We start from the raw sequence: 25,552 nt of genomic DNA on the forward strand, positions 1-25,552 counted from the left end.
GAAAGCAACAGCATGGCACTCCCACTAGGAAGGGGGTTGACTGACTGCACTGGTGAAATAACCTCTGTCACAGGTTATTTCACCAGTGGGCGATGGGGTCGTCACGTCCCGACGCCGCTAAACTTGTCTATAAATTGGTAGTCTTTGTGTATACGTTGTCCACGTGACTTTAGAAACAAGCTTTATTATTTCACTAACAATGGAAAATAAAACTATAGAATGGAGATTAAACTTCTCTAAGTCCAATGACGTTTACATAAAAATTTATGTAAAATAGAAGCGGTCGTGACGCTTGACGACTTGAATCCCATCAAACGAAATACCAGGTGTCAGAGAGGCTAAGGCTGTGAGTACTGACTCAGAAATGCGCATGCGCACTTTATTCACGAGAGTTGCATTGTCTATTACTTTAACTATTTGTCCAGTGGGAGCTCAGACGGTCACATCGTTTAATTATTGATAAGTAATTTTTTTTAAATCGAATTATTGGTCAAGTTAATGTAACGGTTTAATATTAACATACAAAAATCTCTTTGATCAACTGATTTCTATTAATGTCGTTTAACGAAGTTATACAATAATTACTTGAATCTATTCTCAGGAGTACGTAAATGACTTCGGATATGAAGTTAAACAGCGAAGGAAAATATCGAAAGGAAACCTCGGTTTGCCTTAAAATCAAAATGTCTATGTGTGTCAGGCACAGGAGGCGGTTGTAGCGCCACTGATTTGTTTTATCTTTATGTAGTCCCAAAAGGGACATTGAAAGGAAAATGAAACAGTCTCGCGTCGAGTGGGACGAATATATTCAGATGTGGGTGTAGTAGTGGGGGGCGATCTCCAGGAGCCACTCCTTCTCGATCGTCATCATCTCCCTCATGAACACCTTGTCTCCCGTGCTCTGCACGCTCGCGAACACCACCCTGGAGTCACATTATCATTAGCTTTGAACCGTTTCTCTTTTTTTATGAAAACATACCAAACGTTTTGTAGTCGAATAAAATCTCACCAAGTGGGCTGTTGCACGTGGAAAAGGCAGCTATCGGGGCTAATGTGGAGCTTCGCCCCTCGGATTCCCCTGTAGAAGCCCTGGACACCGAGCGAGGCCGCCTGAGGGAACAGACCGGACACCACACACTTCATCACGCGTCGGCTCTTGGCTGAGAGATTAGAGAGACAGATTTTAAAATAAAATAATCAACTTTGCGAGTTCGGCGAGAGAACGATGCATCACAAGAGATCCCACTCACCGGTTCCCAAGTCCAGGCCTTCGAATGCTTTGTTTTCAATCTGGAAGTTATCCTTGATCAACTTCTCCAAGCTCTTTCTTATTTCACAGGCCTGTAAAAGATTAAACAGATTTTTTTATGTATTCAGTTAAAAGTTACAAGGGATACAACGGGCAGCCTTATCGCTACTAAGCGATCTCTTCCAGGCAACCCTAGTAAGGGAAACACTAACTAGAAAAATGATGAGTGCGAGAAGTGCAGAACCAAATGTTATGATAATCTTCATAAATCCTTAAGGGAATAAAAAAAGTATTAATAAACTAATATTAGTTCATTTTCAATAAAAAGCTATTAAATTGAAAAAATATTTTCTGTTAATATTTAACTGTTTTCACTTCTCCATTGCGGCTCTTCTTCCATTTTCCACTTCCGAAATATGTTTCCGGTGAAGAGACAGAGACAGACATACCTCGACCGTGAAAGGAGAAAAAGGGGCAAAAGAGGGTGGACTTAAATGCCTACCTACAAAGTTGCTTTAAAGCCATTAAATTTCATTTGTAGATTTAAAATAGTTTTTAACGTAGTTAATTTTTTTCAAAAAAAAAACAACTACTTCCTTTATGTTGACCGTGTATAATATTTCAACAAGATAATTTTCTATAACATACCTTTTCCATAACTCGGTAGTTGACGAACATCTTCTGACACCAGGCCTTGCAAGCCTTCCGCTGCAACTTTTCATCTCTTTGTGTATTTCTCACTTTGGAGTAAGATTCGAATACATTTAAGTACATGATTAAGTCTCCTTCGAGCACCTGGAATCGTCCATAATCACTATTATATGTCAGATGACTGTTCCGCCTTTATTAAATTAAATATACTATAAAACGAAAGTAAATAATCGATTTAGAAGGCAGTCGCCAATTCAAAATATGATCTAAAAGTATTTATTGATTTACAATTTTTTAATTAACAAACTAGCGGAGCCAACGGACCTGTCCTGTCATAACTATGAATATTAATTGACGATATAATAACTCCGATCGAAGCATTTCGTTTCTCTTACGTCCTCTATGACGATAATTGTTAACTTAATTGCATTCTGTCAATGTTATGTCAAACGCCATAAGGTTACATCAAAAAAGTTCGGATTATAAAAGCCCTATGCATTGAAAAAAAAAAATTAAATAGTAAATTATCTGCGCTGTTTTCTTACTTTTTCTTCTCCTGACAATAACGAACACAACAAAAAATGAATTAGCGAAATCGATCCAGCCGTTCAGGAAAATAGGTATTCATTTTTATATATGTAGATATAGTCAAAACGGATTACACGATATAGACGAAGTAGTAGTTTTTTCTTAAAGAACAAATTTGCTCTATTCGAACGGTCGGTTTGATATTACTATTAAAATTAAAAAAAATTAACCTCAAAATTATTGCGCCTCACTGCTCTCGCAGTCATCTTGTCTTTCCCCGCGACCTGTCTGGCGAACACGCCTTCCACCTGAAGCATCGCCACTATTGAGAGCACCTCGTCGACACAACCGAACTCACCTGAAATATTTACAATTAACGTAATGAGAAAAAATAATAAATACTGTAAGCGTCAGAGACGAGCTGAACGGTCGCGAAGTGCAGAAATTCCACAATCTAAAATACTTGCGTAATAATAATAATTTATTACAACAATATGGTACAAAAAGGTGGTACAATAGTAATTTGTCATTATTAGATTAAAATATTAAAATTGGTAAATTCTTATATTATTTGTATCGTACATATCATATCTAATTTTGTTAAACTTATATAACTACAGTGTTTCACGCAAATAATCATTTATTGAGTATTACATTTTTTTCCATAAGTAATAAGACTCTAGTCGGAAGATCTTTAAAAGCTTTTGGTAAATTATTGTTCAAGATAGATTTTTGGCACAGCCAATTTCTCCCCATGTCTACTTCTTACTTCGACTTATCGAATTCGTATCCGATTCATTGTCTCGACCCTGAATCTCCAATTGCGGATCGTGAGATGTCGGAATCGAATATTGCGATATAGAAGATATTATTTCTAATTTTACACACACCGCTATTGCACAACATCTTGGCGCACATGGGTTTCAGGGGTAGTTCGGCCATCTTGTTCCCGACGGACTCGGTCAGGTTCCCGGCTTTGTCTATCGCGTTCAAAGCGTACAGAGTCTCCAACCCCGACAGAAGGCTCTTGGCTGGCGGAGGAGTTGGAAATGTAAATCTGAAAATCATAAAATGTATATAATATTGATATAGCTTCAATTTGCGAGACTAAGCGGTTTTAAAATTTCATCTAATAAATTAGTAAAAAAAAGCGATATCTATAGCTAGACCGATCTTGCAGACATAGCCAGGGGAGGCGAGGATCGTTAGAAATTATTTGAAAAGCCTAGAACTAGATGAGCAAAATTTATTTCATATCTCGAGACGCGCAGAGTTCGTGATTTGACTCTCTTGCGACCCTCAGCATTTCATTAACAACGGTGATGCAACGCAAAGTGCATTAGATTTTCGGTTCTAACACCGATACAGGAACGTTTAGACAATCAACGAGACGTGGGACGTTCTCATCTTGCCTACTCGCAGATCAGGCCGTATCTAGTTGTAGATCGGCTCTTGCTTCGCTATATTTTATAGAAAGATGTCCCATAAATGAAGTTCTTGCTAAATTAGCATATCAGAAATATTATTGTCGAAATCTAGATAATAGTCAGAATGCTGAGAAAACACTTTTTAAACAGATTGAAGCTATGTATTATTATTATAAACTTATAATTATTTACATAATTTTAAATTTAAATAATTATAAGTTTATAATAATAATGCATAGCTTCAATCTATTTAAAAAGTGTTTTCTTAATGTGTAAACAAAAGACAATACCAGAATGCTGAGACTCAACCGGAAAAATCTCTTTCTCAGTACTTTCTGTCGCTTAATGATTCGCCAAGTTTTCTACTTCATTATAAAAAATTATAGGCTTTAATTAGCTTATATTAAAAAATATATTTATTACATAATTCTACAAGCCATTAGGAGATAAATAACACATTACTCATAATGAACCTCGGACGTCAAACGAAGCACATAATATAAATTTTTTACCTAAAAATAAAATTTGTATTGTTTCCTAAGACGTCCGAGGTCCAAACGAGCTCTTCCTGGTTCTCTTATTATGAGACAAACGATGAACAAGAACTCTGGCGGCTCGGCTTGTAAAATGTCACGTGATGAAAAACGGTCAGATACTAGCGAATTGGGCGGAAATTCTACATTTCATTTTTTATCATTCGCACAAGAGATTTAGAAGTCTAAATACACTTCAGGGATTTTAGTGGCAGAGGAGGCGAGGTATACCTCAGCAAATTGTGAATGCCCAGAGCCTTCAGCTGCAGCAAAAGCGAGGACAAATCGCTCCGAGACATTTCCGGAGGAACGCTCTCGGGCAACTTCTCATGTTCCGCTTCCGTGTACAGTCTGAAAGCGAACAATATCTTTCATATAATTGTTTTAATTAAATTTTTAGAGAAACGTTATAACGAGCGGTACCTAAAGCACATCCCCCTGGCCACTCTGCCCGCACGGCCGGCTCGCTGCGTCGCGTTGTGTCGCGAGACGGGACAGACGGACATACACTCCACGCCCAGCACCGGGTCGAAGTAGGGCAGCCTGTGAAAACCGCTGTCTATCACTGGAAAGTAATAGTCTCGTCAGGAGCGGAACAAATGCATTTGAAAATATTACTGACCGGTAGAGTTACCGGCAAACTTCTTGAGCATTAAACAAGGGAGTGGGGGAAAGTTTGCGCATCGTACAAAGCGCGGGACACAGACGTTAACTGATTTACCAATCACGCGATCAACACAGTGATACCTAAAAATCGCTTCTGCGCAGGCAAGGACATTTCTTCAAGATGTTTGCCGGTATCTGTAACTGACTGGGACACTTATTATCCTCGGCAGTAAAGACTTCAACGGTCCGGAATAAGCTTGATATCTTTACAAGTAAATACAATCACGTCTTAGAGTAAGATTCAGACGGCAACAAAGTGCTAAGCGGTCGCTGTTAATTCCATTATAATAATTCAATCCAAATAATCTCAAACAATAACAATAAAAGTCACCATAAACAATTCCCGGTATGGTAACACTGGTCTCGGCAATATTAGTCGCCAGTATGACTTTCCTGACATTCTTGTCTCCCATTTGAAAAACTTTGATTTGCCGATAAAGCGGCAGACTTCCGTACATCGGCAACACTGACAGGTTCGCCGCTTGTATACCGCTCGAAAAACTTTTACGATATTTATTCTTTTCGTTATTTTCTTCGGCGTATATTTGTAAAGTGTCGAGTGCCGCGAGGATTTCTTCCTGAAAAATTTATTGATTGTGTTGTTAAAAAAATTAAAAAATCAAACATTATTTGTCCGTTCTCACCTTTTAGGAACACGTAAAGAAATTTTTATTTACGATTGCTAATTATCTGCCATGTTTCAAAACTGACGTTTTGTTTAATATTGAGAGTTTGTTAATCTGTGGAAATGTGGAATTTCTTGACATTTGAATACAAGAAGATTTTTTTTTTATTTCTTTTATAAAATAGGGGGCAAACGGGCAGGAGGCTCACCTGATGTTAAGTGATACCGCCACCCATGGACACTCTCAATGCCAGAGGGCTCGCGAGTGCGTTGCCGGCCTTTTAAGAATTTGTACGCTCTTTTCTTGAAGGACCCTAAGTCGAATTGGTTCGGAAATACTTCAGTGGGCAGCTGGTTCCACATAGCGGTGGTGCGCGGCAAAATTGCCTTGAAAAACGCTCAGTCGTGGAACGGCGGACGTCGAGGTAATACGGGTGGAATTTTAATTCTGCCTCGACGTCCGATGATGAAACTCAGCTGCAGGTATTAATCCGAACAACTCCTCTGAACACTCTCCATGGTAAATGCGGTAGAAGATGCAGAGTGACCCTACATCTCTACGCAACGCCAAAGGATCGAGCCGCTCGGAAAGGGATTGGTCATCGACGATTCGAACCGCTCTTCGTTGGATACGGTCAAGTGGAAGGAGCTGGTACTGGGGAGCCCCCGCCCAGAAGTGAGAACAGTATTCCATGTGGGGCCGTATTCGCGCTTTATAGAGTTGCAAGCGGTGGCCCGGAGTGAAGTACCGTCTCGCCTTGCTGAGCACACCAAGCTTTTTGGATGCTCATTTAGCCTTTCCCTCCAAATGACCAAAAAACTGAACGTCGTTCGATATGTCAATGCCAAGTATTCCGATGCTGGCTGTGGCTTCAAGAAGAGTGTTTTCGAAAAGAGGAGTAGCGACAAAGGGTATTTTTTTCGCGGAAAACGCGCAAACTTGTGTCTTCTTGGGGTTAAATTGGACTAGGTTTAGTCTACCCCAGTCCGAGACTCCACGTAGTAGAGTTTCGACTTCAGACACAAGTTTGTTCCGGTACTCATCGACAACTGCCCGAGAAATACCTGCCCGGCCAGTGTAAAGAGTATCCCCAGTGCTGTCGTCCGCATAGCAATGAATGTTGCTAAGTTGCAACATGTCATTGATATGCAGAAGAAACAGGGTCGGGGATAGAACACAGCCTTGTGGGACCCCAGCATTCACGGGTTTAAGGTCGGAACATGCTCCGTCGACGACGACCTTGATGCTCCGATCGGCCAGAAAGCTGGAGATCCAGTCGCATTTCTCGGGAAGCCCGTTGGCTGGAAGCTTCGAGAGCAGTGCTTTGTGCCATACCCGATCGAAGGCTTTCACTATGTCCAAACTAACTAACTCCCCCTTGGACTGAATTGCCTCTGCCCATCTATGTGTAAGGTATACTAGAAGGTCACCAGCCGAACGACCACGACGAAAGCCGTACTGATAATCGCTAATCAGCTGGTGGCCCTCTAGATACCTCAAGAGCTGGCCATTAATAATGGATTCCATTATTTTGGAGAACAAGGAGGTTATAGCTATTAGACGGATCAGAGCGATCGCCTTTTTTAGGGATCGGATGTATCGAAGCGGTCTTCCAGCACTTCGGGATAGTGCCGAGCGAGTACAGGTACCGGAAAAGGCGCGTCAGGACCGGAGCCAACTCAGGAGCACAAGTACGCAGCACAATTGGGGGGATGCCATCAGGCCCGCTCGACTTATGGATGTCCAGGGAAAATAAATGTTTACGGATAGCACGTTGCCGGAATATAACTTCAGGCATCGTAGTATCACATCGCAATAATGTCGGTGGTTCCTTCTTGTCGAAGTTGAGTTCGACGCAAAGAGACAGCCTAGAAGATCAGCCTTCTCTTTTGCAGTATGGGCCAGTGAGTCATCCCCCCTATGCAGTGGTGGAATAGAGGGCTGACAGAAATTCCCTTGGACAGCTTTGGCAAGAGACCAGAAGTACCAGTTTTTACTAATGTAAACACTTCGGCACTTTTCATGCACTTTAACAGAGGTTACTGATTTTAAATAATCAATTTTTCCGTCGTTTCGTGCGACACTTGCATTTCGTAGTTTTCATACCGCGCACTACTTCAACGAACGATTCACCTCCCGAATCTGACTTATTACATAGAAAACACAAATCAGCCATAGTTCTTGAAATTGTACGTCCGTAGTTTACCAAGATACAATTCAAACTGAAGGAAAGAGAAGATGGTCGTAACTATACAATACAAATGAACATCTGTCCCGACTGGCTATAAATAGAAAGGTCCGTAGTGTATAATAGGGGCCCGTATAATTCCCAGGTATAATTTTCGACGTAGTGGAAGAATTTTAAAATTTACAGATTTTAAAGAGGCACTAAATTATTTTCTGTTTAAAATGTCATTAGTGTAAATGGGAATATAATTATATTATGATTTAAGTTTTTCCCTTAATTATTTTTTAATTTTAGTAAACGGTTATCAGTATTATTGAATAGATATAGATTTAATGCATGAAGAAAATGATAAAATATAATATAATAGTTAATAAAAATTGACAAATATTTATAATCATTGATTTATTGATAGTTCATCAACTATATATGGCGCGTTTTCGACCGGAGGCACCGGTTGACCTGAAGTGATGCGGTGACCGCGCGCTCTCCGCCCTCTATCTCGAAAACGGTTCACCGTATAAAAAAAATTTTAAACAAAATTTGTAGAGAATTTTATATTCTACAATATTGATAATAAATACAAATAGCAAAAAACCAATAGGAAATGAGATATTTTGCAAAAAACCAATTTTTGTGACCTTTGACCTTGAAATTTAATACATAATATCTCAATGCATTCATCATCTATTAGCTTTTCGGTGAAGGAAAGGTGAGAAAACCACTGCCACTGGCTATAATTATTGCAGCGACACATTGGAGGACGTTCAATCACCACAAATGATTGATGATTCAATAAAATGTCTTACTTGAGAAGTGAGAAATGCCAAAATATCCCCAAACGGCTGGTTTTCGTGTATTTTGATGACCGTGTCTGCCGTGGCTTTGACGTAGTCCGCTACAGGCTCTGAAATTCATCAGAAATTGTGTTTTTTTTTTAAAGTTCTTCGTAGGCAAGTCTTTTAGGATCGCCGCCATAAAGTTGTGGATCGCTATCCCTTAATTTTACCTTCCACATAGAACACGTCAATTGGATGCGTCCTTCCCTGCATGGACATAATGACAGATGTGTCTGTGTGGCTATTCTTGTCGCCTAAATTGAAGAAATCTTTCAGGAACTCGGCGTCCATTGTCGCCGAGGAGACGACGATTTTTAAATTTTTCCGTTTCTGAAAGAAATAATTATATAAATCAATTATTATAGTAAAATAATAATAGACGCTAAACCGTAAATTTGTCAATTTCTTTGTTGTTTTTAATTATTTTGAGTTCTTAAACATGCCTTTTTCTTTACGAACAAGTTGCTTCATAAACATCTAATTTAATTGGAGTACAGCAGGCCTCGAACAGACTATTTGATAGACCCTTTTCCTATCACATCACTGATATCGGAGAAAAAATATATTTTTTATATATTTTTAAATAATCTTACTTCAAACCTACATCACCTTAGCTATTTTCTTCAAGAGTCCCATCAAAACATCCGTCATTTGGGATCTCTCGTGAACCTGAAATATTATTAAGTAAAGTTAATGTGTGTTTTAACCATTTTCCTCCTTTCGTTACAATGTCAGAGAAATGCCCAGGATAAAGACTTAATGGCCATACCATCCAACTATCCTTCTAGGCTTTGGAGTCTAACAGTTTATGAAAGTCGGTCTATTATAAGCGTTAAGTTATACCGCCGCCGATGGACACTCAATGGCAGAGGGTGCGCGGCCGATTATAATAAAATTTAGTATATTTATAATAATATAATTCTCAATACATATAGTATTGGAAATTATATAAGCATTAGTTGAATAAATACCGCAAATTAAAAACACTATTTACCTCGTCCAGTACGATGCAGCTGTACTGCATTAGAAGTGGTGACGCGAACATTTCCCTTAGCAAAACTCCTTCTGTCATAAACTGGAATAATATGTTGGTTTTTAAATAAAAATTAAATGAAATTAGGACGAAGACAACTTGTCCATCGCGATAACACGCAACAAGATGTCCAATCACAACATTATACAATCACTATCAAAGCCATCCTGGCTTTCGATTTTCGCTTTTTGTTTTCAACTCTCAACCTGGCTTGAAATCAATCACAAACTAATAACGGAATGAGTATAATTGTAGTTTTAAAAAGTTTAAGTTCAAGACAATCTGAGAGAAATCTTTGTTTTTAATTTATTTTATTATTATTTATTACTTAAGATGTCATGTGGATTATGGTGTAATGATTGCAGCTCCTTACAAACGTTGTGTAATACAGAAAAAAACTTGGCGATTAAAAAGAGTGGCGGAGAGTTTATTGCCAGTTCTTCTCTTCCGTTCTACGCCCTTGATTTGAGAACTGGCAGTAAATGTAAAATTAGAAGCATTTAATGTATATTTCTTTTTTTGACGTTCATAAGTGTATATTGTTCACCTATATGGATAAATGATTTTTGACTTCGACTTTAAAGTAAAGATAAGGAAAGAAAATAAATTAAAAACTCTGTTTAAATAAACTTCTTAAATCACTAAATTCTGGTTTAATTCATACATCTGTAATTAATAATTATAAATGGCAAAAGTAAGACGATACTTTAAGAAGTTGTTTTATTCATAAAAACTATTTTATGCTATTGAGAAATAATATTTAAAGTCAAGGTCGTTTTGGTCATTATTTTAAATTGAATCAGTAACGATTTTGAATAAAATAGCTTTTTGTTTTTTTTTAAATATTATTACATAATTGAATCTATTGTATATATATATATATCTACATCTACTGAAATCATGTTCAAAAACCTCAATGAAAGAGAAATTCAGCAGCTATTAAAATTGTTTAATTTTTTTCAATTCATAGGTATTTTAACCTCATCCTAAGTAGTACAAAAGCAGGTTTTTTAAATATTTTTTGTAGATGCGACAGCAGTCAAGGTAAACGTCTAACTACGTCGTTTGTCAAGGGTACTATGCAAAAAATTCTTTGTATAAGTTAGCTAGTTATTTTATGATTTAACAAATATTTCATATGCACTGGCTGAATTAATATGGCAACATTTTGTACCCTTGAAGGTAGAATTTTCAATAATATTAGGTACCTTACATATGAAATTGGCGTTTTGTATGGGAGGAACAAAAAGTCGAATATTTTTAAATATAATATATTTAATTAATCAAAGTATGAACCATTGTTTTCTATGCACTTTTGTCATCTCATAGTTCATTGATCCCTTTACTAAAAAAACCAGTCTGACGGGAATCAATGAAATCTGTGAAGGCGATTTGGACCGCCCCATCAGAGTTAAATTTTTTCCCTTGCAAGAAGTTGTCCAAATTTCGAAAAAAATGTTAATCTGTTGAAGCAAGGTCCGGGGAGTACGGATGATGTCTTAGACATTCCAATTGAAGCTTTTCTAATTTGGTAGCCGTATGTTGTGCAGTGTGTGGTCTAGCGTTCTCGTCAAGTAGCAGTGGCGTGGAGCGATTGACCAGCCTAGGTTGTTTAGCCGCTAGCTTTTCCATCATGGGTTGCAATCGCTGACAATAGACATCATCCGTAAAAGTCTGACCAGATTTGAGAAAACTGCAATGAACAATACCGGCACTAGTCCACCAAACGCTTACAAGTAACTTTTTTGGGGTTAAGTTTCGCTTGGGGCATGATTTGGGTGGCTGGCCAGGATCCAACCATTGCGCTGAGTGCTTCCGATTATCGTAAAGGATTCATTTATCATCACAGGTAATGATTCGGTTTAAAATACCTTTATTATTGTGCCGGTTCAGTAATGTAACGCAGCAGTCGACGCGCGTTTGCCGGTTTGCTTTAGTCAATTCGTGAGGTAACCACCTTTCAAGCTTTTTCATCTTCCCAATTTGCTTCAAGTGAATTAAAACAGTTTTATCACTAACACCGCAGCCTGCAGCTAACTCGGACGTGGTTTGCAATGGATCCACTTCCACAATAGCCTTCAATATTTCATTATCAACTTGGGTCTCAGGCCGTCCACCGGGCTTGTTCTGCAGGTCGAAATTTCCAGAACGAAAACGTTGGAACCAAAAACGAACTGTGTTTTCTTTTGCAACATGACCGCCATACACATCATTCACCCTTCAAGTCGTTTCCGCAGCACTAGTGCCACGGCGGAACTCGTACTCGTAAATAATGCGATACTTTAAGTGTTCCATTTTGTAAAATGAGTGACGCAAACAGAAAAAAACAAATGAATGACGGTCATCGAAGCACAAATACATGTGTAAATAGCTGTACAAATTTGAATTTAAAATTCCTAACCAAAGAGGAGGTATTTGAGGTCAAAGTGCTCAGTACAACAAAACGCCAATTTCATATGTAAGGACCTAATATTATATTACAGAAATGTTTGTTAATAAATTGGTTAAGTAGTTTGTAATCGATAAGCATACTTGAAACGGGAAAGTCCCCTTTAACTGAGTGTTCACACAACAAAGTGAATAGATAAAGTACAATATTTTATTAAAAGTAAAAGCTTTAAAGTAACACACTGGATGATGAATAAGTATGGGTGGACAGCCTGAAAATACAAAATCCGCCAAGTGAAAGTAATGTATCAAAATGTAAATATCGGTTAGACATTGATTGAAGGCTCAGATCAGGGTCAAATGTAAGGTCGACCGGTCACGACTTCATTCATTACATTCAGATTGAGGTTATTGTCTTTATTATATCATCTAATGTGACGTAATTGGCTGACGGGTTATTCGAAAGTCATGCGGTATTTAATACGAATATTTTTCTATCTAAGGTATTATCTAGAATAACGATAACTTTGGAAGGTGTGGTATGGGGTGCTGGGTTAACCATTAAGAGTCCTCAAAGAAGCAGGTCAGTTTGATTTATATGTATGTGAAATTGGTTAATCTTCAATATGATGTATTTACCATACCAAGTATGTTTGCTAAGTGTATGAACGTTTGTCTACAAATTTCTCGGAAAATAAAGTAATATCGAGCAATAAGCCTATCGCAGTTTTAAAAACCCAAGTACGATTATACAGCGTAGGGAACCGTCTAGTTTCATATAAAATGAATGCTACCAAAACTAAGCGTTGAATGTTCAAAGTTTTTATACATTACCATATACCTGCTACCTTTAGGAAGAAAAAGAAGTTATAATTACCACTATGCCTGTATCAGGCGTCCTGCAGGATGTCATGGCGGCAGCGTAACCAACATCTTCACCCAGTGTAGCCCCTCTCTCCTCAGCGACGCGACACGCGAGCGACACACACGCCGTGACACGTGGCTGAGTTACGCACACTTTGTGACCCACTTCGTAAACATACTGAAATCAGTATTAATGTGAAAGATAAACTATATTTTAGAAAAATATTTTTACTAAAATAAGCATACACTGAAACCTATGATAAAGTATCATTTGTCACGTAACAAGCTCGTTTGTTACATGACAAATGATACTAGACAATTGTTTTTGATTTCAAATTAAATCTATCATAAGGATAAAGAAAAGTTTTCTAGTAGGTATATTTTTTGGATTCATGTTAGTAGCTACAAAATAACTAAAACGTCTAAGAAATTAAATTATTAAAATTCGCTAAGAGACCGCAACATTTGTATAGCTCTCGATAAACTAGAAACAATCTAATTTGTAACTACGTTATGCTGTGTCTTATGACTAACACACATAATTTATGCGTGCAGTGCAAAATAATAAAAAGTTATTTGTACTTTGTTGAATCAAACTAACTCTGAAATTGTGATAGATTAGAACAAAACACGTGTGCGTTGAAATAGTGATTCAATGTCGAATATAACTTTAAAAATTGTAAAGAGAAATTGCTTTTGAAGTTATTTCACGGAATTGCTTTACCTTTTACGTTATTATTGCGTTTTTAATGTTTACGATTTATGCCGATTCTTGGTTAACACACGTATTAACACTTGGTTAACACAGGTATTGGATTCGAATAGCGGCAAAAAAAAATTGTAAGCAAAAACTGATCGTTTGTTGAAATTTATAAAACAATGTAGAAAATCCCGCTGCCTTAAGTTTTCTGGAGGGATTTAGGCGAGCGAGAGAGTTTGCACGTATTATACATTCTCACGTCCCAACGTCTTACGGTTTGAATCTTAAAAGTTTAGTAAAAAATTTACGAAACAAACAAGAAAGAAGATCCTTTATTATTATACAAAAAGGATATTCAGGTAAAAATTGAAGTGCAAAAAGTGCACTAGGATTCCCTGTGACGTGGGCGGCCAGTATCTTTTTGACATATTAACGGTACTTGACAAGAATTTCTACATAACACTTACATTTTATAATTAAGCTCACGATAAGAATATTTTCTGTTTTAGCATAGGACAGTTTGAGAAGATATTGTTTAAGATTTTTAGTTGATATCGAAGAAGTTGTTTTCTGGTCACAAAATAGTACCCAAATTTACTTATCATTCCCTGAAATCATTAACGTTATGTTATTGATTGGAGCTGAAAAAACTAATAATACTAATGGCTTGATAAAATTATCTATTATCGACATAGTATATGTTTAAGGGTATTTTAATAATTTCCAAGATAGATTGAAATATCACATGTATAAATATCTTAGTGGATACCAGCTCGCATTCGTATTTAAGCGGCAAAAATTAAATCTCGGCTAAAATATGGAAACATGAAAATGTGTCTTAATTCCGCAGGTAGCTCGGGTACCTATTCGACACGACACAAGGAGATGAGCGACACATCTGAACGTCTCCTTCAACTTCTATATACAATTCTTTTCAATCCCAGAACTCCCTCTTATCCTGATAATGAATTCGAATTCTCACATAACTATTTATTACACTCGAAGTACGCAGTCAGCAGATAAACTCTCTGTATCTATGCCACTAAAATTGCGTAGCATAAGAATTTGAGGCCTCACTTTAGGTGGACGTCATTTATGGGAAAGGAATATAAGATCGTGGTAAGAAAAGGCATCAGCACGGATTTGGCCATGTTTATGCACCAAATAAGGGTTGGAAAATTGTCGCAAGGAACAGAGACAAGTGGAAGAATTTGGAGGAGGCCTTCACTCCGTCGGAGGACGAGTACTAGGAATAACATATCTGACATGACCTTAGTGTACTAGAATAAAGGCTATTTTATTTTTTTTTATTTTTTTTATAAGGGTTGGAAACAAATATGAGATCCATCAGCGATGGGTGGATATGGAAAGTGATGAGTCGGATTCAAAGCTTTAAATTGTAAGAGTCGATGGTCATTTTTCAGAATACAAGTATTTAGATCTCCCATTAAAGTGGTGTGATTATGGTTAGGAACAAAATTATCTAGAAGTAGACCAAGGGCGGTCAAATAGTCAAATAGTAATTTGGAATACGAAAAAGAGACTTCAAGTAAAAAATTCTCATTATTTGATGGGGGTCGCTGTGATCTGCTAAGGACAGTAAAAGGAATTTAGTCTTTCTATCCACAGCTCATTCTTCTTAAGCAAATCGTTTAGGATCTCTGCCATTAAATTGTGGAATAGGCTGCCCGACTCCATACGATTGACTACCTTCTGCATAAACATTTCTTTAAAACGCTTCTGCATAAACATTTCATAACCATATCCTATCGTACTTAAACGTAATTCTTGTATCTCCTTTTCTTTTGTATTGCATCGTAATTCGTGAATCCGTGAGATGAGCTTTTAATTTTAAGTTAATTTTATTTTTAAAAAATTGTATCATGTTAGATAATGGTTCTATATTTTTTTAAAGATATGGTTACGCACTTTTTGCCCTTTCAATAAATTCAAAATTCTTTATTTGTTTAGAGATTTTAGATTAAACTGACAACAAAACAGCTACCCAACATATTTATTTTTTTAGTTTTTTCCCTAACCAATGTTGCCCGTTGCATCACTTATAATTTTTATTAAATTATAAGTGTGAATAAATAAATAAATGACTATAAAATATTCGTGAAGATATCATGTGAATAGTCGTCGTAAGAAATTACGTGAGCATTATTGATTTCAAACAATTTTTTATTTCATTCCAGGATTAAACGTTTCGTTCACTTGATTGAATATCGACATTTAATTAACTGTCTAGATATTCAATTAACTCCCTGATTTAACTACTTTACTGCGACATATATACATGGAAATCCTGTTATTAAACATAAAATCTAATCAATGCTCAACTCAAGTATCAAACGTCCAGTGATTATTCCGATGATAAAATACTTGCGTTGGCTTTAAATAATAGTTTAAAAAAACTTTAGCAGTCATTAATTATGACGCATAGACTTCAGGTGCAATTATAAAATTGATAAAAATATTATGTAACACGTACACATGTACGTATGTAACGTTTTATGAAACACCTGTGCTCAATAATTTACTAATAATAATTTCATGGAACAGTCTCCTATAATCATTTTCCAAACAGTCATGTACCAATTGAAAACGAATATTGTAAGTATTTCGACGTGAGTCAAACTGGCAAGCGTTAAGCACTAAGCGGAATGAATGATTTTGACTTGCTTCTGCTAAATTATTAAAAATTGTATAGAATTATTTTGTGCCTTTATAGAGACGTAATCGCGAGCTCAACAATTAAGAACATTTCGTAAATTAAAAATATAAGCCGATAGCACTATGATGAATAATAATAGGATAACAATTATTACCAACAAACGTAGTTGTAAAACTGTGGCGTATCTATGCTATTATAGCCTAAAGTGGGTGGCAGTTTCCTTTGTACAAACGATAATGAAAAATATTTGTTTTTCCTCATTATTTAATAAATAAGTTAACGATACCCAAAAATAAATTGTTACTGGTTGAATCTGAAATGACAATGGGCTGGTCATGTAACACGATACCTAGACAACAGATGGCTTTTAAAGACAACATAATGGAAGAGAGCACAAGCAAAAAGAGTGGCCAGGCCGGACAGTCGCTATGTAGTAGTAGTATTAGAAGAAGCAGATGTGATGCGCTTCACGACGTTTCGCCATCGTTGCCTATTAGAGGTCATCCTGCTACATTCTTGAATGAACCTGTTTCGATAAGCATATATGGCAGGAAGAGACTGGTAACTACTTGGGTAAAGGCTTGGTAAAATATTGGCAAAGATTTTACCAAGCCTTTACCCAAGAGGGGTATCAATCCACAGGTGACTAACATTTGAAATGGAACTTCAGGATATGGGAATAAAACAGGCTTTATTGTTATTATTATAACTGAATCTGTTGTTAATCGAAATGTCAATTTTATATATACTTTTTGAGGGCAGTATAAATTTATAATTTGTTTAATAGCACGGGCGGTTTCCAAACGGGAGGCTCTAAATAAAAAACAAACCTTATGATACCGTCGCCCATGAGCACTCTCTATTCCAGAGGGCACGTAAGTGCGTTGCCGACTTTTTCATACTTGGTACGATCTTGGACGGACCAAACGCGAATTGGTTCGGAAATAATTTTTTTAAGTTTTCAACAGGTAATAAATGATTTTTTGTACTAACTGATTATTACATATAATATAGAAATCTAAAAGGTTAATGCTCCGACTAAACTAGTTTTATTAATAATTTCAACATAAGTGAAATGACGAAACACAACGGTTTTTTCAAAAGCATCGAGTCGCTGATTTTTCTAAACAAATTCATTGTTCAAAAACGGTCAGTAGTCAGTAGCAAATACGACTCGTATATTCAATACGACGTAAAAGACACACATAAACCAGGCGACCATGTTTTACAACACGATAGTGGTGCACGATTTCCTTATCTAGAAATATCATTTTTTTAATACTACCTACATTAATTAGATAATGGAACGAGTGATTGACACTACTCATTTAAAGTTAGCAGTAGAACTTTAATACTAAGGCCACTGACTCACCGAGACGCCATGGCTACGTCGCCGGCTACATAGGGATCCTACATAGGCGTCCTTCCACCTTTGGTAGCCAAATGAAGTTGCCAGCATCTACTATCTGTCAGTCAGTTCTCTCAGGTTTGGTATCGAGAATGGAAACTCTAGGCATAGAACAAATTCGTGTGTCCATACTGCCCTTGCAAATTGGCGACGTTGCCAAACCGTCGCGTCGCCAAGTGAGTCAACAGCCATACATCGATACAAATTGTTAAGATACGTAGCCAGTGACGTCGCCATGTCATCCCGGTGAGTTACCGGCCTAAGAGTAATCCAGAGACTAAACTAAGTATTATATCACAACCCTCAACACTAACAATACATTTAGAAGAGCAAGTAACGCCATAGTTTGAAAACTGTTCTGTGAGTAATAATTTAACTGAATCGATTAGCTGTGATATAAAAAAAACTATTTAGGTTCCCTTCGATTTTTATTCACGTATTATATTTGATTTAAAAATGTATTGTGGAATGAGCTTGCAAATCAATTCCCCAATAAGGCACAGAAGGCCGACCTGCTTGTCTATAATGAAGGTTTCGACTCTCTAATCAATAGTCTTATTTATGATTAAATAAATAAAATTGTAATACATTAAAAAATATTTTTATTTATCTTTTAATTACCATTTGACAACACTCGACTTAAAAAATCTATCCCTATATTTTTTTAATTAACCAAAGGTATTTTTAATATAGTAAATTTATTTATATATACATATATAATAAAACTATTATTTTAATTCTCTTATTCACAAAACGTAATAAACACTAGCAGTGTATGAACGAGTACGATTTCTGTAACGCTTCATGGCATTACTGTATTTCAACTACATTTCAAAAATCGATATTACAAATAAATCACAGATAACGCTTTATTATTCTTCTATTATACAGTCCAAATTAACCATTTCAATAGGAAATTAATATAATTTTACAATGTGACTTATTCCGCATTTCGCTTGCCCACACCATTATCACAGATTGTCAACATCAATGTGTATGTGTGTATATTATTAAATGTGGTGTATCGTGCATCTTCATTCATCGCTTATATCATGTGCAGTCCATATTATGGTAAATTAAGTTTCATAATGATGTGACTGTAAACAATATATCTCATGTCATTAAACACGTGTGCAAGTTATGATAACATATAAATGTGTTTTATACTACATATATATTAAACACCAAAAACCATTTCGTGTAATTTGTAGATTTTTTTTTAATTTAACCGTCTGTGAATATTATCTTAAATTTTATAAATGTGAACTTTGGACGGACGCTATGTCTTTTAGAAAAACTTTTATCTCAATAAATTAATAATATTATTATCATTTTAACTAAATTATGGCTGATTATTATACATGAAATAGAAGACAGAGATTAAAAATAATTATTTTACACAAATCACCAGAAGAACATCTCTAAGTCACCATTTATTAATGTAAACATTATAAATATGGAATATAACTCTTTTTATGTTTTTAATATTATTATAAGTCGTATAAGGGACAAGTAGGTTTTTTGTTTTTAATGAGAATAAATTTGTTTTAACCTAACACGAATTTATAACAAAACAACAAATTTTAATTAAAATCTTATTGTCACGATAATATGTACACATATTCTTTGTTATCAATATATCTTCAATTCCAGATGATTGATTATAACATATTATATTAGAACGATTTGATTTATTAACAACGTAATTAAAATATGAAAATCTGGCTCTCTTAGAATAATGGCAACAAATATCATGTGTTAGGAAGTACATGTTTGGTAACAGATATATCACAATTTCGAAAACTTTTTACTCACATATAACTATCATCCCTTATCAATGGGATATTTATTATTATTATCGAGACAAGCTAAAGATTTACCTTATCGAGTGGCAATTTTTATATGACCGGCTGAGCCAAGTGCAATCTATATGAAAATAGTTATACATTCTAGAATTTGAACATTATAAGGCTAATTCTGATGTTTTAAAGGAATAATTTATGTATGGACATATAACTAACAAAATATGTCTAACATTATTAGAGCCAGGTAGTCGGTTTCGGATACCGGGATATAAAAACCTGATACCTCTACAAAAATCAGTCAGCGTAGTAAACTTCCCATTGTTTTGGCACAATGGATTCCTACTTCACAATATCACAATAGTCACCTTATGAAAGAGCTTTTAAGAAGCGATAACAATAAGCTAATCAGAAATATTGCTAAAATAGCTATTTTGAAACAAGATGTTAAATAGGAATTCGCGAAATGAACGCGAAAAAAAAATGTTGAAAAAGTAACAAATAAAAAATTCTCCAAGAGAAAAAAGTACATAAATAAAAGTGTCATGTAAATTATAATTATAAAATAACTTTTAACTTGTAATAAATGCGTATTACCTATTATGGTTAAACTGTCAGAATAAACTAACTTCTGCTCACGTACACAAGAAATAAATATTACAGATTTCGAAGCCAAATTATAAGAAACAAATGCAATGATAGATTTTTTAGATTTTAGGTAAACTGTTACAAATTACCCGAATTACACGTTAAATGAATAGTTTACAATGAACGCTCCTAATAATCCTTATCAAATAACATATTACTATCTCACATGGACGTTTGCTTGTTGAATAGTCACAATTTCTTATACATCCAGCCCATTAATGACAAAATATCTTATATTTTCTGTAAAATACTCTGAAGCCGCAGCAGCAATCACTAAACCAATGTAACCACTGTAGTGGACAGCTTTCAAGAATCCCCACGTTTTATCACAAAACACTGCTAAAGAGAGCAAATGAAGATAACTGTGAGGGTTGACTATCCGCCACATACCCGTCGCCACATAGAACTTTGTAGATTTGAAGGCTGTCATTCGCCTAACGATATCGTATTCTACACAATTTTCCAACAAATCTTGATATAAATCAATGTATCTATTCCAAGCGATGGAAGATAAGAGCATCTGCCCGGAAAATAGACCTACCACCTGAACAATTCTCTGGAAGGACACTTTAGTTTTGTATGAAATTCCTATATCAGTCGTATGATCTTTCTCGATATCTTCGCTCGAGTTAATTTCCTTTAATTGATGATAAGGTAAAGTGCTCACTGGAGTGCCTTTGTAGCCACGTCTCGGGGGATTGTTCTTAAGATACAACGTGATCCCCACCATCATACATATTACCCCTAATAAATCACAAATACCGTCGACCCAATACCCCAATGTCCCGACTTCTGATCTCTCCCCTTTAATGTGCTTCCTTTCCCTGGCTACGTGACCGTCGAGGTCATCTAAAAACATTCTTATTTGAAACAATATTATTCCTATACGCCGAGCAGCTAAATTTTGACAAGTTAAAAGCTTGGCTCCAATGAGAGCGATAACGACATGGGTGAAAGATATCATGTTCGGTGTCAAAAATATGAGTCGATCAGATATTCCTAAAGCTATGTCCAGAATCGAGCACAAAGGTCCGTAAATGTAGTGGTTTATGTGATCGACCATGAGTGCCTTCACGGTCGGGTGACATAACGGATTAATACTACATGGGATCCAGACTTCGTCTTCATAATTCCTAAAAATACTATTCGATGTCGAGGAGTCCTGAGTACCATTTTCAAATTGTTCAAACTGGTCCAAACCATATTTTTCTATCCGTAAGTACAGAAGCGCGTCCATAAAAAGACAGTAAACGACGACTACTATGAGTAAAACTGTTAGTATTTTACTAGCTTGAGACGAAGGCCACATCATCTTGTACTATAAAATCACTCATCCACGCATGTGCAGGTTTATTTCTAGCCAAGGACAAGATTAACACGGTTTACGTCAAAAATAAAAACTTCTGCTGCTTCCCAAACGGTAATACGGTTTACACAATCCAAATTCCGTCAAACTCCATTTAAACGCGTAGGCGAGACCACACACGTACTATTTTCGATATCAAAATTTATCGTTCGTAAAAATTAACATCAATTGAAGTCCGTTCCGTTCTAAATCTTAATCCGTTCACATAAAACACAACTTTTTTCTCATCGCACTGCACATTCTCCTCGAAACCCGCACGACTCTCGTAAAACAACCGCATTTATTAGAAACAGTCAGTTAAATCGATGTCAACTTCTGGAGCGTGTTTACAAATTTATACAAAATTTGCCCACTTTTAAAAAAACTTTGAAGTAGCTTGTTGAATGTCTGAAGAGTATCGTCAATGTTTATAGAATAATTATGGATTTGCTGGAAACGAGCGAATGCGGCAACGTGCGTGCGCATACCGCGGCCGCGGGCCGTAGAATGACAACAAAGTTTACGGCAGTCATTTTGTTTTTGGAATGGAATCTCGCTGTTGGCCTTAAGGGACTTTACAGCTCAGCTCGGGCGGTTTTGGCGAGCATAGCTCGGACTGAATGGGTCGGCAGTCACACAACAATGCATTACGATATACGACCCAGGCCAGCGGTCACCCGCAGACCATGTTATACGTCAAATTTGATCTTAAACTAAGAAAAATTTTAGGTGTTGCAAGGTGCTTAAATAATTGTATGCATTAGCCATACTCTACTATTAAATTTTGTTTAAACAGATGTTAGTGATAAGTTAAATAGAATAGGTAGAAGTCAAAATGGTTTTGAACATAGATGAAATATTATTGAGGGATTATTATAAAAAATATTGTAAATAATTAATGCCAACTTATATTAGACTCTAACTCATATGTATATTAGAAACTGTTTTTAAAAGTTAAAGAGCATAATTTTAAAGTGTGTGTGTTTTTTTTTTAAATAAAATATTAAAATATGGACTGAATTGGGTGTTATATAACTAAACCTCAACAACAGCTATGCATTAACCATACATATTAACAAAATTATATTTTTTTTATCCAACATGGTGTAGGAAAAATCTATAAATATTAAATTACAACATATAAGCAAATTGGAATTATGCGTGTAAATATTTTTTGTATCAGCAATTCAAATTCAAATTAAAAATATAAACCTAACAAAACATTTTTATTATAGTATTGATATGAGCATACCACGTTATAAAAAAGACATTACACTTTGTAAAAAAAAATGCATGCATATTCAACAATAATTAGTTGTTTGTTAATCATTTTAACATTAATTTACTGAGTGAAATGAAAATATTTCTTATATACATTTTAAAATAAAAAATTAATTACATATAAATAGTACTAACCTGTGGCACTTGAGTAGACTTCCCACAACCCGTTTCCCCAATTAATATCAAGGTCTGATATTTCTCCAATAAATACAAAATGTGGTTTCTATATTGAAAGACGGGAAGCTTCTGCCTTTGTGTTTCTAAAGGTAAGTGGTGATAGCGATTATATACAACATTAGTTTTAGAATCCGTATCTGTTGTCAAGGCTGTATCTATGTTAGGGTTTACCAGTGTTTCAATCTCCCCATTCTTGTTTCTAACTGGGTATAGAATATCATCCACTGAAAAAAGTTTGTTTCAATATAAACTGAATATATAGACTTGTGATAACTAGATGTCAATATGTTTCAGATAATAAACAATTACAAATGAGTCCATGCAAAGTAATAATACATCTTATTTATTACAATATACATAATTCCTGGTAAATTATGTATTATAATCCAAACTCAAATTTAATTGATAGACATGAAACCAGTGAGTTTGATAAAAGAAAAAGAGTAGTTAGTTCTGGTATAGAGTAATATTAATCAATGTAATTTATATAAACTATTAATCATTCTAGTGTCATTGTTTAAAGTACTTAAAAAGAATTTAGTAGATAGTTTATAATATCAATGTAAACAGGATAATGAACAATGATGTTTTGTCTAATAATTATAGTCACATGCTAGACGGCTTTTCTGTTGTTTAGACCTTTAAAAATCTTCAATTAATACCCTTATAAATTATTATAAGAAGACAATCTCAAGCCTGAAGAAAGAGAAGGTAAATTAAACAGTTAACTTTTAAAGTAGTGCCCCAAAAATTACATACCAGGTTTTTGAAAAATCGGTTTTCGTGATAGCATATTTGTTGTTAATTTATCATTTGGTACTCTAACACTATTCTGTAACTTAAGTAAAACTGCTGGATGGACTAGTACCTAGATGTAACATAAATTTAGTATTTACAATTTCTCCAATGTTCAGAAAACAAGACGAAAAGTACACAATATATATAAAAGAAAACATTTACTGTTTAGTATGATTACTACTTTCCTTATTTTAATAGTTAGTAATTTACTATTATTAAATATTAACTCTTAAAAAAAGTTGTATATTATTGTTGAGTGGACATTATATTTTTTATAGTCTATACGGTATAAAATTATAGCTTCAGTCCGTAGGTGCACAGACTACGACATTTTTTCCTCCTTTTACACGCTGTTTGCAGTAGATGGCAGTGTCTTTGCAATACATGACATAGAGCATTACAATTCTTTGTAGATAAATAATTTTGTACTGATAACGTGGAATGCCTTTCTAGCAACCAGAACAATTTACTGTAATGAAGATGATAAGATGATTTTAAATTTAAATAATTGTAACTTTATAATAATAATACATAGCTTCAATCCGTTTAGAACGTGTTTTCTTCATGTGTAAAAGCCATATTAACAAAAGAACTGGAAAAAACCTATGGGGTTCCGCAAGGAAGCATATTAGGCCTAACATTATTTTTAATTTATATTAATGTATTAAGCAATCTAAGACATGATTCCGGGCAAATTTTTTTCCTATGTAGATGATACATACTGCATTTTTCGTCAAATCCCAGTTTATTTGAAAAACAGGCGAAACGGTTCGAACCTATTATCGATAGACTGCGATCAAACGCTCGATCCATTGAGTCGGGAATCATTGCTAGTCGATAGAACTCCGCTTGTGGCATCTGGCTCCTTAGACGAACCTAATAAAATTCACGCGCTGATTTATCTATGTTCATTGCAGAATGAAGTGAATACTTATATATCACAACCGTCAACGGTTTTACTTGGTACTGCCCACGTATGTACTTTTGATATGCGTGGTAACCCGATATTTTGCGTTGTCTTATAGACAACAGGTTTCATAACAACTGAGAGTTGTACAAAGTTACTATTAAATTACAATACGTTTTCCGAACCTACGTATGTAAACGGATTTGGTTCGGTTCGAATGATATAATAGGGACAACTAATACAGTTATATCCTCTCGTTTTGTCAAAAATATTAAATATTCCATTAATTCTTTAATCGTGAATCGTATTACTGATTATTTACCCACTTCTAAGGTTGATAGATCGAAGAACTATTTGTTTAACGTACCGCCCGCCGATGATATATTTCATGAACCCGGTCAGGTTGATATGTTGATCGGTGCGCAGCTGTTTTCGAACAGCGCAGTTTTCAAGCAGGGTCGTATCCAGGAAACGCCTGGTATGCCTGATGCTGTTCAAATAACATTTGGTTTTATTTTAATGCGTGACGCGCCTATTTTATCTTCAAAGTTGAATATAAAAGGTTCGTCGGCTTTGGTGCGCTTACTTTAGTAAGTAAGTAAAATATTTTGCGGAAATTCTGGAAGCTTGAGGAGTCGTCATCTACGTTTTCCGCTTTCCTTAGTAGGAAAGAGGAAAAGTGTGATCGCATATATAAAACTACAACGTATCGTGATTCGTCAAGTCGATATGTTGTCGCACTCCCATTCAAGAAAAGCCCTCTTAATTTGGGTTCATCTATGGACATAGCTATCTAAAAGGCGGTTTATGTCAGTCGAAC

General features: G+C 35.5%; 2 protein-coding genes across 6 annotated transcripts; both read right to left on the bottom strand.

The window, feature by feature from the left end:
• Positions 1–789: 789 nt before the first annotated feature.
• Positions 790–24,119, bottom strand: LOC123720876 (probable ATP-dependent RNA helicase DHX35). Of its 5 annotated transcripts, XM_045677702.1 has the most exons (17): positions 23,988–24,053; positions 23,787–23,895; positions 22,986–23,251; positions 13,003–13,167; positions 9,699–9,779; positions 9,314–9,373; positions 8,875–9,034; positions 8,675–8,772; positions 5,386–5,632; positions 4,812–4,953; positions 4,620–4,739; positions 3,319–3,485; positions 2,659–2,786; positions 1,898–2,044; positions 1,251–1,341; positions 1,010–1,160; positions 790–923 (listed from the first exon to the last, which is right to left on the bottom strand). In XM_045677702.1, exons 2-17 carry the CDS (start codon positions 23,818–23,820, stop codon positions 809–811), a joined length of 2,172 nt encoding a protein of 723 aa, XP_045533658.1. In that variant the 5' UTR covers positions 23,821–23,895; positions 23,988–24,053; the 3' UTR covers positions 790–808. The 5 variants fall into 5 exon arrangements, with proteins under 5 accessions (XP_045533658.1, XP_045533656.1, XP_045533660.1 ...); XM_045677700.1 differs by having other exon boundaries at positions 23,787–24,119; XM_045677704.1 differs by lacking the exons at positions 22,986–23,251; positions 23,787–23,895; positions 23,988–24,053 and adding an exon at positions 13,591–13,694.
• On the bottom strand, positions 18,367–22,325 carry LOC123720878 (ceramide phosphoethanolamine synthase). Its single transcript, XM_045677707.1, has one exon. The coding sequence runs from the start codon at positions 21,534–21,536 to the stop codon at positions 20,424–20,426; it is 1,113 nt and encodes a 370-aa protein (XP_045533663.1). The 5' UTR covers positions 21,537–22,325; the 3' UTR covers positions 18,367–20,423.
• Positions 24,120–25,552: the final 1,433 nt, after the last annotated feature.

Source organism: Pieris brassicae, chromosome 2 (genome assembly GCF_905147105.1).
Source record: "Pieris brassicae chromosome 2, ilPieBrab1.1, whole genome shotgun sequence".
Classification (NCBI taxonomy): domain Eukaryota; kingdom Metazoa; phylum Arthropoda; class Insecta; order Lepidoptera; family Pieridae; genus Pieris; species Pieris brassicae.